General features: G+C 38.6%; 2 protein-coding genes across 10 annotated transcripts in view; one reads left to right on the top strand and one right to left on the bottom strand.

The window, feature by feature from the left end:
• FN1 (fibronectin 1) overlaps positions 1 to 10883 on the top strand; it is a 130479-nt gene extending 119596 nt beyond the window's left edge. For 4 of the 9 annotated variants that reach the window (XM_039341917.1, XM_039341915.1, XM_039341911.1 and 1 more), the window contains 7 exons: positions 345 to 808; positions 2660 to 2798; positions 4663 to 4827; positions 6801 to 6926; positions 7769 to 7875; positions 8249 to 8341; positions 9999 to 10883. In XM_039341917.1, coding sequence (XP_039197851.1) covers positions 345 to 808; positions 2660 to 2798; positions 4663 to 4827; positions 6801 to 6926; positions 7769 to 7875; positions 8249 to 8341; positions 9999 to 10073 — 1169 coding nt within the window. In that variant the 3' untranslated portion in view covers positions 10074 to 10883. Of the gene's footprint in view, positions 1 to 344; positions 809 to 2659; positions 2799 to 4662; positions 4828 to 6800; positions 6927 to 7768; positions 7876 to 8248; positions 8342 to 9995 lie in introns of all 9 variants that reach the window. The other 5 variants (XM_039341914.1, XM_039341913.1, XM_039341910.1 and 2 more) reach the window with 2 other exon arrangements.
• Positions 10884 to 13786: 2903 nt separating this feature from the next.
• The window catches only part of ATIC (5-aminoimidazole-4-carboxamide ribonucleotide formyltransferase/IMP cyclohydrolase), a 68316-nt gene continuing 67686 nt past the window's right edge, over positions 13787 to 14416 (bottom strand). The window contains exon 16 of the mRNA XM_039341909.1: positions 13787 to 14041. Within this exon, the coding sequence (XP_039197843.1) occupies positions 13922 to 14041 (120 nt within the window). The 3' untranslated portion in view covers positions 13787 to 13921. The remainder of the gene's footprint in view (positions 14042 to 14416) is intronic.

The raw sequence follows: 14416 nt of genomic DNA, 5'->3' as shown, positions 1-14416 counted from the left end.
AGGTGGTTAAGATGTTAAATTCATTTATTTATAGATATTGAAGTAATTCAGTAGTTTGGCAAATGGGACTTTTGTTTTTTATGGATCTTTCAAAGCTCTTTGGTAGTCATTCTAATTTGGCTTTAGTTTCAAATTCCAATGCTTTCTTTTGCCTTTTGATTCAAGTGCTATGAGAGTAATTTAACCAGGCTTTGCAGAATAATGTCGTTTTTTTTTGAAAATATTGCTAAAATTTAATTGCTTGAATTAAGATATTATGGGGCAGATTTCCTCCATCTCAAATGGAACCCTTGCTGGAGCTTTCAGCACCTGGCTTTCACTGCTTCTAACCTTTCTTTGGCTAGATGAGCTACCCCGGCTGGTAACTCCACCGCATCCTGGTAAAAGGGTGACAGAGATCTTGGATGTGCCTTCTGTTCTGGAGAATGTACCTTACCTCACAAACAACCCCTATGACAATGGAAATGGTATCCCAATTCCAGGTTCTTCTGGTCAGCACTCCATCCTGAGCAACCCAGGTCAACAAGTCATTGTAGAGGAATTTGGGTCTCGAACCCCCACAACTCCAGCAACTCCAGGAAGGGCTAAACCAAGTAGGGAAGAACAGCCAGTGGTGGTGATCCGTCATCCCATTCAAGTTCCTGATGTTGACAAACCCTCTTATCATCATACCCTTCTATCCAAGGATAATTACACAAGGCCCCAGGAAGCACTTTCTCAGACAACTATCTCATGGACACCATATACAGATAGCTCTGAATACATTATTTCTTGCCAGCCTGTTAGTGATGAAGAAGAACCTACTGAGGTAACTTAGATGAACTGTTGGTGATGAAACAATGTGCCCATATTGTTTTTACTTTAATATTAGCTTCAGTATAAGATCTGGTAAGCTGAGCCAGCTGTGTTGATGTGTGTCCACTAAGGGCAACAATGAAATTTACATATGATGAAGTTATCATTTAACAATTAGGATTTAAGATGGTAAGCAGTAATGCTGCCTGTGGTTGAGGATTAATGTGTTTCTTAACGAGAGAGCTGTAAGTTTGAGAAATCACAATCCAATATAGGTTGAAGTCTCTTGAGACCAGAAATGGCAAGATTAGAAGACCAACCGTTCTAAATATGGAATCAGACAAAAAAATCCTGAGATAGGGATTTTTATAGAGCAACTTCACATGGAAACTATTCGCAGCAGAGTTTGGAAGGGAGATGAATAGGAAAGCCAGGTAAATCTGGTAAGAAACCAGTATTTTAGAGGCTAGAATGGAAAGAGCTAGAAATTGGCAAGGTGTACATCAAAAAAAGTGAGTTGATTGCTGCATTTATACCACATGCTTATTAATAAGCTTTTGAATTTACTTATTTTCTCATTTTACACAATAAAGTGACTCTAAATTAACCCAATAAGATGGGTTTGTACAACAGCCTAAGTCAGAAAAAAAGACCCTGGTCAAGATGATGAACACTAGACAGTAAATGAGGAAGTGTTAAGTATGTTCTAGTTAAGTATGTTCTGTGAATACAGCTTACTTAGGTAAGCTCTAAAGCAGTGCTGTATAACCTTTTTTATGTCAATGGCTGCATATTAAGTGAAAGATTGGAGATTCCAATCAGACATGATTAAGACCAAGAGGTAGGTACGATCAAGATTAAAGATAAATGGAAATAGATAAGAGAATTGCTGTCTTCCTGCTGAGACGGTGAAAATTACAATTTGGTGACCACTTTTGCAGAAGCTTCAGGGGTCACCTGTAGGGCCTTTGTACTTGTGATTCCTGTTGTATATCTATCCTGTAAATAGTAGCACTTGTTCTGTTACCATGCTGCCTAACAATAACTGGATTAAAAGATTAAAGTGTAACACGAAGGATCTATGCTGAAAAAAAATAAAGCAGTGCAATGAAAAAAGTGAGCCAGTTAATTGAACATAAGTAGAAAATAATTACTAATATTAGAGAAATAAAATAAAAAAAATAGCTGATAACAGCAAAATTTGCTTAAGAATGACTTCTGGTGACTACATAAACAGGGCTACGTAATTTTCTTAGCAAAAAATGTCAAAGTAGCTTCTTCTAAAGTTTGTTCAATTTCCCAGTTTAATCTGGAGATATGGATCACCTGATACTCTCCTATCTGTATTTAATTAGTACTGCCCTTCTGAATTCAGCTAAAACACACCAATACTGGCCGTGGAATTCTGGGAGTTGAAATCCACATGCCTTAAAATTGTCAAGGTTGAGAAACACTGAGCTAAAGTCTTCTGAGTGCTGCCAGCTCAGTAGAGCTTGTATCTGAGTAAGCACATTTAGGTGCAAAACAATGAGCTGCCAATCAAAACATGGTTTACATTGAAGAAAATCATACTGAAATTAACAAGAGTTGTGAATAAAAAAAGGCAAATATTAGATTCCAGGGTAGATTTCTGTTATCTAAAAAGGCACAAAGAGGAAGGGAAACAGTATTGCTCACAATGACGATAATATGAAACTTAGTTAAAGGTTATAATGCAAATCCTTCCTCCTGGGTTGTTGTTTTGTTTTTGTTTTTTGCTAAATGGCTCACTGCCTGAAAAAAAAAAAAAGAATCAGTTTCCTATATTGCTAGAAAGCAAGAAAGTTTTAAAAACTGTTTTAAACAAAATTGTCTCAAACCACAGATCAAAGTTCCTGGTGTATATTCTAGTGCTACTCTTACGGGTCTTACTAGAGGGGCAACCTACAACATCATAGTAGAAGCAGTTAAAAATCAGAGAAGACACAGAGTTCTTGAAGAGATGGTCACAGTGGGCAATAATGGTGAGTGGAAATGAGAAGATTCTACTTTTATGTTTATGCTAATTTATTTCACAATCATTGGCATTTTTTTATTTGTTTACTAGTTGATGGAGAGGTGCGGTGGCTCAGTAGTTTAAAATATTCTGGAGAAGGTCTACTCCAGTGGTTCAAGTCCTATCACCATGTGACAAAGTGAGCTCTTATCACTGGCCCCAGCTCCTGCCAATCTAGCAGTTCAAAAACATATAAATGCAAATAGATAAACAGATATCATTTCGGTGGGAAAGCAACAATGCTCCATGTTTTGCCACACACTCCGTGCTGCGGCATGATGTCATGCTGGCCACATGACCATGGAAACTTCTGGCAGAATGGCCTAGAGACAGAGATGTACACTGCCCCCTAAAGTTAGCTATGATTAATGGAATAAAACCTACAGGACTCCTTTTTAAAAAATCTTTTACTAGTTAATGATTGTACTGATTTCGTGTTATCTTCCTAGTCCTTTAGAGCAGAGGTCCCCAACCATTTGGGCACCAGGGACCGGTTACGTGGAGAGAGGTTTTTCCATGGACCGGAGGGGATGTGGTTTTGTGTGCTGGCATGCCGCAGCCCAGTGCCAGTCTACGGACTGGGGGTAGGGAAACCCTGCTTTAGAGAGCGCACACATCCTTTAGAGAGTCTTACACACACACATAGTCTCATTTACCTATACAACAGCCCCATGAAGGGAATTTAGTCTGAGGAGGGATTGCTTCTTGTTCTTAGTCCAGGGTCCTAACTTACCATAGCTTTTCGGTTCTCATGTAGGCTGCTAGTTAAAATAACCTGTTCAGAATACTTTATTTTTCCCTGACTACCTCCCAATATTTGGGGTTGCTGTTTCATTTGCAGATGGGAGCGCCCACACAACTGAAAGCTTTTCTCTGTTAAAAAAAAAACTCATTAAGAAAAAATGCATTTAAAGAGAAAAGCCTTAATGATAAGAAGAATCCTCATCCCCAATCTGAAATGATATGAATGCTACAATCTCTTCATAATTGGTCTGAGTATCTAAAAAAAGCAGACATCCACAGTCTAAATTCTTCCTATAACACTAAATGCTCCTCTCAGCATTTGTCCTGGCTAGCAGCAGCTTCCCAGAATGTCTTCTGAGAGTTTTCTCTAGAAGGTTAGAACATTTTGCACATACAGGAGTCTCTCTGCCACTGAATGTGGGTGTTTTTCTTCCCTGTAGCCTTGGCATGTGGATCTTGAAATCTTCGTTCCAGGGATTCTCTTCAAGGGGTGAAAAGTCTTAGGAATTGCAAGGGTCATAGAAGCTTTACATAGGAGACACAGAGTTCAACATGGGAACATACCTGCATAAAGTAGGAGCATTTACAGTCAGTTAAGAAAGGATGTCTCCATTGGAGAGCCTTGGATACAAGCAAGAATAATGAATTTTAGGGCAGGTCTCAACATTCTCCCTTTTCCATGTCCTTCTCCAGAAGAAAGCATTTTTTTTTCTGAAATGCAGATTGATGATCTCTCTTTTTTTCCTCTGTACAGAGATGAGATTGGGCAAAGATAAGGAAGTTGAGCTACTGAGAGCTGGCTTGCTAGATCATTTGAAGGAAACAACTAGTCCCTTGGCAAGTTCAGTTCCCCTTTCTGGGTTACAGTCTGAACTTAATCCTTGAATGTGCATTTCAGTTCTTAAATATGCTGCCTCTTACAGTGGAAGTACTGATTTATTTTGGAAATAATAAAGGAATCTGAGTGGGAATTCCATGGCATGTAATTATGATGTTGTAAGGAGTGTAGAGAGGTTTCATCATTACCTGCAGAATGTAGGGAAGGAAGAACTTAAGATGTAACAATGTTTATTTACTTTGCTTTCCAGTTTCTGAAAGATTAAGCCCACCCACTGATGATGCGTGTTATGATACCTTCACTGGTTCTTTCTATTCCATTGGGGATGAATGGGAAAGGATGTCTGAAACGGGATTCAAATTGTGGTGCCAGTGTTTAGGCCTTGGTAGTGGACATTTCAGATGTGATTCTTCAAGTGAGTACCTTCTTGTGCATCTCTTTTTCTAATAGTTAAGACATACTGAACTCTAAGAATTAATTTAAATAATCTTTCTATAACAGAATAATGCCCATACTTTGTTCGTAAGTTCCCTTTTTTTGTAGTCCACTTTGTCATCTAACTTGAAATTACTTAGTTACACATTTGTATTCCTATATTTTATTTTATTAGTGACTCTTTATTACTGGCAATTGACATGTTATTTTGAAAGCATTGGTTGGCATGTAGCAGTTAATCATAAATATGGTAAATAAAGCTCCGATTATTCTTCCGAAGACATTCAGAAACAGGGATGTACAAACATGGTGCAACTTGCATGTTGAGAGTCAGGATTATGTCTTTTTAAAGGTACAGGGAGAATGACTCAAGCTTCTGGGGGAATTTTGAGCCAGTCATTGTCCTGTCACTCAACCTGCCCATTCATCTCTGTCACATGCAATTCCACCAACATTATAATTTTATCAGAACTCTCAGATTATATTGCTACTATGGTCCTAGCCAGAAAATTACCTTTGCCTAATTATGATTTAGTGTCAACGTAGGGCCCTAATCCATCACTATATCTAGATAATCACACAATGCAAACTGTAAGCATTTGCAGACATTATTAGAATCCAACCTGGAACCTTAATTGATTGATTCAACCATACTATGGATTACACTGAGCAGTTATTCCCCCGCATTTCCAATCCTGTGGAGCCAAAAAGCTTGCTAAGACAACAATAATCTTGAATTATGTATTAATTTGATGTATTTTATATTAACAATAGTAAATCAGGTATTGAGATGAACTTTTAGTAAGAAATTTTGGCTGACCCTGGAATGTGGATATGTAAATTGCTACACATTTGAGTAAAGGTCATAGTGGGACTCTTATCCACAGTGAGTCACTGAGCTCACTGGAAGGAGCTGTTCTGGGGCTCAAACAGGGATTTTCTAGGCATTGTGCATCCAAAGACACTGGTAATTGAATCAGGGTCCTTCAACACCACTACTAAGTTGGTTTGACCTTAAAGCAAGAATTCACATTTGCAAAGGTAGGAAATATTGTCTGAAATTTACTTGGGAAGGACTGTTGTTGATAATAAATAGAAATAGTGTTTAGATTTATATCCCACTTCATAGTGCTTTACAGCTCACTGTCTAAACGGTGTACAGAGTCAGCAAATTGTCCTCAATAATCTGGATCCTCATTTTACCGACCTCGGAAGAATGGAAGGCTGAGTCAACCTTGAGCCAGTCAGGATGTGCAGCCAAGTTTCTTAAGATGTCCAATTATGATTAAGTTGTCATTTCATTTCAATGGCCCTGGAGCAGAGCTCTTGCTTTTTCAAATAAAATAATAATAATAATAATAATAATAATAATAATAATAATAATAATAATAATAATAATAATAATAATAATAGTTGGAAGGGACCTTGGAGGCCATCTAAACCCTATACCATTTCAGACAAATGGCTGTCCAGTCTCTTCTTAAAAACTTCCAGTGTTGGAGCATTCACCGCTTCTGGAGGCAGGTTGTTCCACTGGTTAATTGTCCTAACTGTCAGGAAGTTTCTCCTTAGTTCTAAGTTGCTTCTCTCCTTGATTAGTTTCCATCTGTTGCAGGGGTTCTCAACCTTGGCAACTTTAAGACTTGTGGACTTCAATTCCCAGAATTCCTCAGCCAGCTTTGCTGGCTGAGGAATTCTGGGAGTTGAAGTCCACAAGTCTTAAAGTTGCCAAGGTTGAGAACCCCTGATCTGTTGCTTCTTGTCCTGCCTTCAGCCACTTTGGAGAATAGCTTGACTTCCTCTTCTTTCTGGCAGCCCCTGATGTTGCTCTGTGTAGTTTCCTATCACCAATAAACCAGTTTCAGAGGACAGGCAGTACTCTAATCAACTTGTATTAAAAGATGCTGCAATTGCAGACGATTCAACTTCCACTTATTATTTTGGTTCATTCAGAGTGGTGTCATGACAATGGGATAAACTATAAAATCGGTGAGAAATGGGATAGGCATGGAGAAAACGGCCAAGTGATGAGCTGCACTTGCCTTGGAAATGGAAAAGGAGAATTCAAGTGTGACCCTCGTATGTATTTTTCATGAATAGTGTCTCTAACTTATGTAGTATTAAACAGAAATATATAGATTATTTTTCAGAATTCAAATAGTTAAATATAAAAACTTAGGATACAATTCCTACTGTAATAGAAATTCATGCCTGATAAATTTGTAGAGTCCCTACAACTATCCTCCCAGCCATTATGGAGCTACAGTTCCTTCACCCTTGAATTGCAGCAGGAGTCCAACATTTTTATGGAATGCAGATTCCCAATTTTTTACGACAGACTAAAGGCTGCCACTTGGCCTGTGGATTGTGGACCAGGGCCCTTCCAGAAAGGTAGATGTAATCAGGATTGGAGGATTTTGAGATCCACATATGGCTTTGGAGTACCAGACTGGACACTGTTGACAAACTTGAAGAGTTTTGGAATTGGGTTTTCTTTTCCGTCTAACTTTCTAAGAGGAAGGGAACTTCTTTCTTGCTCTAAAGGGCAGGACCAGCACCAATGGATTCAAGCTACGAGGGAGGAGGTTCAGGATAGACACCAAAAGGAACTGTGTGAATTGTCAGCCAATAGAATAGGCTTCCACATGAAGTGATGAGTTCTTTGCTAGATATTTTCAAACTGAGCAGGGGGTGGATACAATGATTTCTGTAATTATTTTCAACTCAGTGAAATGTTTTCTTCATAGATAATCATCGGGAAAGAATCTGCAAAAATGTGCTCATACTAGAAAACTATAGAGTTAATTATTTAAGAATAGTTTGGCAGTGTTTTAGGATGATGAGATAATGACAATGCATGCATTAGTTAACAAAACATTGGTAGTCCTCCAATTTTTGAAAGATTTATTAATTGATTGCAGATGAAGCAACTTGTTATGAGGATGGCAAGATGTATCATGTAGGAGAGCAGTGGCAGAAAGAATATCTTGGGGCCATCTGCTCATGTACTTGCTACGGAGGACAACAGGTAGGTATTTCCATTTTATATATATAAAACTTTCATTATTTTCATAAGTAGTTATTTGCAGCAATGTTTAATAAGAACAGCCCATAAGACATATCTGAGTGGGCAGCTATAAAAACTTTAAATTAAATCTGCTGAAATGCTTATCTTGGAGTTGTTGAAATTATATTGTTTCCATAATCCATTGTATAGCCACCTCATTTAAATCTGTACATGAAAGCAGGTTTCTTTCTGTTCCTCAAATGCTTTTGGAATCTAACTACTAAGACCCCCAGCCCAAAGACCCAGTTCAAGAAGGAGGTGAAGTCTAACAACATTTGAAAATACCCTCAAGAATACCCTCATTTAGGTTTGGGTTTTTTTTACATTTGTACAGGGCTGGCGTTGTGACAATTGCCATAGACCTGGTGCATCTGAAGGTTCTCCTAGTCAAACCTATTCACAGAGAGAGCAACAAAGCACAAACACTGTAAGTGAACATTTGCCATCTATAGGATCATATGTGGCTCTTAAATTTTAATCAATACTAAGAATAGAGTATTTTTCCACTAATTGATTCTGCAGAAACTACGTTTGCATATTTTGTCCTTGGATGATGGGTGAATATTACTGTGTTTCTCACAAAGTCACCCATTTGCCTTTTGTAAAATGGGAGTGTTCTACTGTATAAGAATAAATATGAAACTCTGTCTTTGGTGCTCAGAGTCCCTTTGCCTTATCCATTAACCAGAATTTTGGAGCATATATACTAACCATTCTAAAGCAAATTTCACAGCTTCCTAACATGATTTATAGGAAGTACATATTAGTAAGTAAACTCTGTTGTATAATCTGGCAGCCTTTGTCTGTCATAGATTTCCACTATATTTAGGATTTCAAGATTTTTTACTTGAAGGAGGAGACTGATACTTGAAAGATGGTTGTATTAGAATTCAACTAAAAGCAGTTTGGTCTCGTGTTTAAGGAACCAGGCTAGAAACAAGGAGACAAACTAGTCCTGCCTTAAAAATGAAAACCAACTGGGTGACTTTGGGCAAGTCATAGGTAGGTCAACTCCTGTCCCAACCTTATTTATCAAAATAAGTGGACCCTGCAGTTGTAGGAAAATATTGGGAAAAAAATAGCTATGTTAGATTTCAAATAATTTCATTTTGGTAAATTATATGGATCTATTTGCATTCTACATGATAGAATTATAGTAATATAAACTAGAAAAGGTAAAGCTTAAACAAAAAATACCATACTTTCCGGCGTATAAGATGACTTTTGAAAACGCGGAAATCGGCACTGAAGTCAGGGTTGTCTTATACGCCGAGTCGTCTTATATGCCGGAAATTACGGTAGTTTCTGGCATATAAGACGACTTTCTAGGCATGCGACTCGGTGCCGAAGACGGGGGTCGTCTTATACGGCGGAATATATGGTAAAACACTTTATGCAAAGCACTTTTCTATGTAATGTAAGCAGCAATTACATTAGCATAGGTGTCAAAAGTGCATTTAAAAAGGGAAGTCTGTGATTATGTATTTGGGTCAAACATCAGGATCTAAGTACAGAAGGGCAGAATTTGCATCCTATAATGTCACATGTATTTCGATCTAATCTCGGGTTGCTGCAGATGATGAGGCACACTGAATTTTTTTTCTGAAATCAAATGGCTATTTTAAGATTTTTCATGAAGAGCCTACAGGAATAGCTGGCAAAGCCTCCCATTTACACATGTGCATGGGCACTAACACTACCACCAGCGACATGCGAGTGCTAGTGGCCCATTTGTGCATGCACATGGGCACCAGCGGCCCATTTGTGCATGTGTGTGAGTGACAATGGCCCGTTTGCACAGGTGTGTGGGCTCCAGCAGCCCATTTGCACAGGCGCCAGGGGCCCATTTGCATATGCGTGTGGGTGCACATGATCTACATGCGCATGCTATGCCACCACCATGCATATGTCCATTTGCATATGCGCACATTTCCCTGCTCTTCTCTTTCCTTCCAGGCTGCCAAGCCAGAAAGCTCTGGCCTACAATATAAATGTTGTTCAGACTGTCTACACTTTCAGTAAGATACTTGCTGCCTTTTAACATTATGACTGCTAATTATATTTATCCATGTTTCCTCCAGCAGAATATCCATTGTCCAATTGAATGCTTCTATCCCTTACATCCACACTCAGATGCACAGAACCGACGTGGAGATTAATTATCAAGATTTTAACATCAAGCAAGAAGAGGTTGCAGCCAACACTATACTATAAATGCTACTAGGAGAAAGCAGATCTATCTTACCTTGTGGTAATGAAAGCTATCATATTTAAGCTTCAAAAAATCTGGATGACCACAAGTTTGTGGCAAACAGATACAAAACACTTTAGATTCTTTTCTGCCCTCTGGTGGTCATCTGGATTTTCCTATCCCAGGCCTGATATAGCCTTACAATAGCTGCACTTCACTTTTGTTCAATTCACAGCTTGTCCAAAGGAGAACAGTCCTGGTGCTTTTCAAATCTTCTTTTCAGAAAGGAAGCAGATATGCTGTCCATTCTTTTCTCAAAGACTTTCAGTGTTGTTCCATATTTTCCTTAAAGCAACTATTGCTGATAATAAATGCTCAGCAATTCATAAACACCCTGAGGCCCATAAAGGTTGGAAAGAGAAAATGAAAATTCAAATGAAAATCAAAAAAGAAATACGTTCTGCTAACCATATCCTATTACTGTGATATTTATAATATTCACAGCCTTAATCTTTATAAATGATCCTAATTTTTTGCCCTAGTGGTATATATGTATCTTGTACTGTTATTTATCAACATCAATTTCCTTTTATACCTCCTCCCTCCATCTCTAAATGTCTTTATATTTTTCTACAAGAAAATACATTAAAGACATTTAGCATATCGTTGACAGAAAAATTTGGTATAATTATTGTCAGTGATTATTTTTTATACTGAAAGTGCCAAAGCTTTCTGCTATGAGAGACAATTCTTTTAATAAAAAGTTTCACCAAACTTTCTTAGAATTGTTGTTTTTTTCTATGGGATTAAGATCTGGAGACTGGCTAGGCCACTCCAGGACCTTAATGTGCTTCTTGAGCCACTCCTTTGTTGCCCTGGCCGTGTGTTTTGGGTCATTGCTATGCTGGAATACCCATCCATGATCCATTTTCAATGCCCTGGCTGAGGGAAGAACGTTCTCACCCAAGATTTGACGGTACATGGCCCCGTCCATTGTCCCTTTGATGTGGTGAAGTTGTCCTGTCCTTTAGCAGAAAAACACCCCCAACCCTCTTATTTGCGATAGCCTCTCAAGTACTGGAAAACAATTATATCCCCCCAATCCTTCTCTTTGATAGCTAGGTAAACATACCTAGTTCCTTCAACCGTTCATTGTATGATTTAGGATCCACATCCTTTATCATCTTTGTTGCTCTTTTCTGCACTTTCCAGAATATCAATATCTTTTTTTGTATTATAGTGAAATGAATGCAGTATTCCAAGTGTGCCCTCATTAATGCAATATAAACCAATACTATCACTACTTGTGATCTTGATGCTATCCCTGTTGATGCAGTTTGGGACTGCACTGGCTTTTGAGGAAGTTGCAGCATACTGCTGGCTCATACGTACGTGGTGGTCCACTAGGACAGGGATTTTCAACCAGTGGTACATTAACGAGTGGCAAGGTGGTACACAGCCCTGCCTAGCCAAATGTAGTGGGGGAGGGAAAGAGCCAGCACAGGCAAGGACTTACTGTGAGAGAGTCCTCTGGAGCTGCAGTGGCTGGGGCAAGGCAAAGGTCCCAGGGTCCGTCTGGCTCACCCTCCCCCATGAGAAAGGAGGAGGGGGACAGAGGCAGGAGAGGCTATAAAAGGAGGCAGGCACCAAAGGAGAGTGGAGGGCAGAGGAGATCAAGCTGGTCAAGCAGGCCGGCCATGAGCCGATCTACAATTTCTGTGGCAGCCACCTGTGCTGGCAGCAACAAACAGGCAAGAAATGCAGCAGGGGAGGGGTCGCCCTCCACAAGGAATGAAGAAAGGTAGAATCAGCTGGAAGTGGGACAGGGAATGAGGGAGGGAGGAGATGGAGAGTGGAAGGATTCTCATGTGCTTTTATGACTTTGAAGTTCTGGGATTTGTGCAATGAGGGCTTTGTGTTCTTAAGGAGTATTTGGCCATTTCTATTTGGCTGATGGCTGGTGTTAGCTTCTATTGCTCTACTATTGTTAGCTATAAGTTTTGCTGCCAGGGATTTTGAAGTATTCCTCTCCTGAATGGATTTTGCCTGTAGCATTCCTTTATTTATGAATGGAGCCATTTGGGGAGGCTGCCTTAGCCGATACTTACATTTTTTTTCTTCCTTAAGTGCCTGCTATGCTCCTTAACTTTCCTTTCTAGCCAGTAGCTAATTCTTAAAGGGGAATGTGCCTTTTTAAGCTAGTTCACTCAGCAGCTTGTCTTTTCTGTCTCTGTAGGCTTTTTCTTGTTTGATGAATATATAGAAGAGGGAAAATATGGGGGGGGGGTGTTTCAAATTCTTCCTTCAGAAGGAGGTGGGCATGAGAAAGAGGGAGGGAGGGAAGTCTCACCTTAGCACTTGGCCACCAGCAGCCCTGCCATTGACTTTTCTTGTCAAAAGGTTGCAAAAGGGGATCACATGACCCTGGAACAGTGACCATCATAAATATGAATCAGTTGCCAGGTATCCAAGTATAAATCACATGACCCTGAGCATGCTGCAATGGTCATAAGTGTGAAAAATCGTCGTAAGTCATTTCAGTGAAATTGCAACTTTGAACAGGTTTTTGGGGTTTTTTTTGGTCATCAAGTTTTTGACACCTTGCTAGTGGTACTCGAATACTGCTATATCCTAAAAATGGTAGTCAGTGAAAAGGTTGAAAAGCCCTGCACTAGGACATAAATCCTTCACAACTACTAATGAGCTAGATACCACCTATTCTGTACTGATGCATTTGGTTTTTGCTGCCTAAGTGCAGAAACATGTTTTTCTTACTACTGAACTGCATCTTATTACTTAAGGCCCAGTATTTAACTCTGTCAAGGTGCTTCTGGATCTTGAGTCCATCTTCCAAAGTGTCAGCTATTCATTAAAACATTTATTAAAACACTGTTTTAACTAATCAAAGGAGAAGAAAGCACAATGGAGATTTTAAAATAAGACAAAAAATTAATACAACATACAAATAATCCTTTTTCCAAGTACTATCACGCTGTCAAAAAGGCAAAAGATACTTCTATCATTTGTATTAATTTAACAATTGGTGTCATTCACATTCGTCTTGTAGCCCTTTATTGTCTCATGATTTTAGAAAGAATAAAGAAGTTCCAGGACAAATAATATATAAAACAACTAATATACAGATATATATAAATAAGACTTGTGCATATGTTATGGAAAGCTGAAACCAGAGATGGGATTGCAAGAAGGAAAGAGCTAAAAGTAATGTAACTTTGTATGTTGACATATATGTGAAAAGGCTCTCATCATACAGCTTAGATTAATGAGAGGTCATTTTTGTGTTTGTGTGTACGCGTGCCTTCAGGTCAGTGTTGACTTGGACAAATCCCTTCAGTTTTCTGGCATCAATTTCAGATGAGATGGATACATCTACAAATAATACTAAAGAGATGTCAACATCCTCCTTCCCCATTTCTTATACTGCTTCCCTGGACAATTGTTCCATCCAGAAATCACCATATTTCTATCCACCTGGAATCAATTTCAGGAGAAACTACCATTTTACTGTTAATGAACATCTCAGTCAAGTTCACTAATTTAAAAGAACAAATTTCCAGTATGTACAATTCTTAGCTGGGAATGATAAAAGCAATAAGTAATTGATTTTATATGTTGATGAAAATCACATCCATGCTAAGTTCTTAAAGAATTCAGATTTACTATTGATAATTTTGCATTTTTATTTTTCAAGAAATTTTCATAACTTTTTATTTTACTTTAGTACTCTCAACATGTTATATGTAGATTTTACCAGATTATATAAAGAATATGCTCTGAAATACTGATTTTTAAATATCAGTGGTGAAATAGGCGAAGATTGGTATGAATAAGAGTTATTCCCAGTTCATCACAGGCTTCAATCACAACTTGGTCAGCAGCAGAACCAGATGGGGAAACAATGAACTGGACTCCACTCTGAGAAAGAAAGACACAATTGTTTAGTGAATCAATTCAATTGTTAAAGTTAGTAACATGGTTGTTAATTGAATCTGGCTTCCCCATTGACTTTGTCACAAGGTTGCAAAAGGTGATCACATAAGAGTCACTGCAACCATCATAAATATGAGTCAGTTGCCAAGTGTCTGGATTTTGATTACATGACCATGGTGAAGATGCAATGGTTTTAAGTGTAAAAAATTGTCATAAGTCACTCTTTCAGTGCCATTACAACGTTCACTAGCCAAACTTGTAAGTCAAGGACTACCTGTACTGCACTCAAAGAGCCCAGTTAGGTGATATACTTCTCTCCCCCTTCAGACAATACAGAGAAAAAGGGATGTAGGATCAGTA

This window comes from Crotalus tigris, unplaced genomic scaffold (genome assembly GCF_016545835.1).
Source record: "Crotalus tigris isolate CLP2741 ecotype Arizona unplaced genomic scaffold, ASM1654583v1 scf7180000017774.6281472, whole genome shotgun sequence".
Classification (NCBI taxonomy): Eukaryota; Metazoa; Chordata; class Lepidosauria; order Squamata; family Viperidae; genus Crotalus; species Crotalus tigris.
This window is presented reverse-complemented; position numbering and strand designations above follow the sequence as displayed.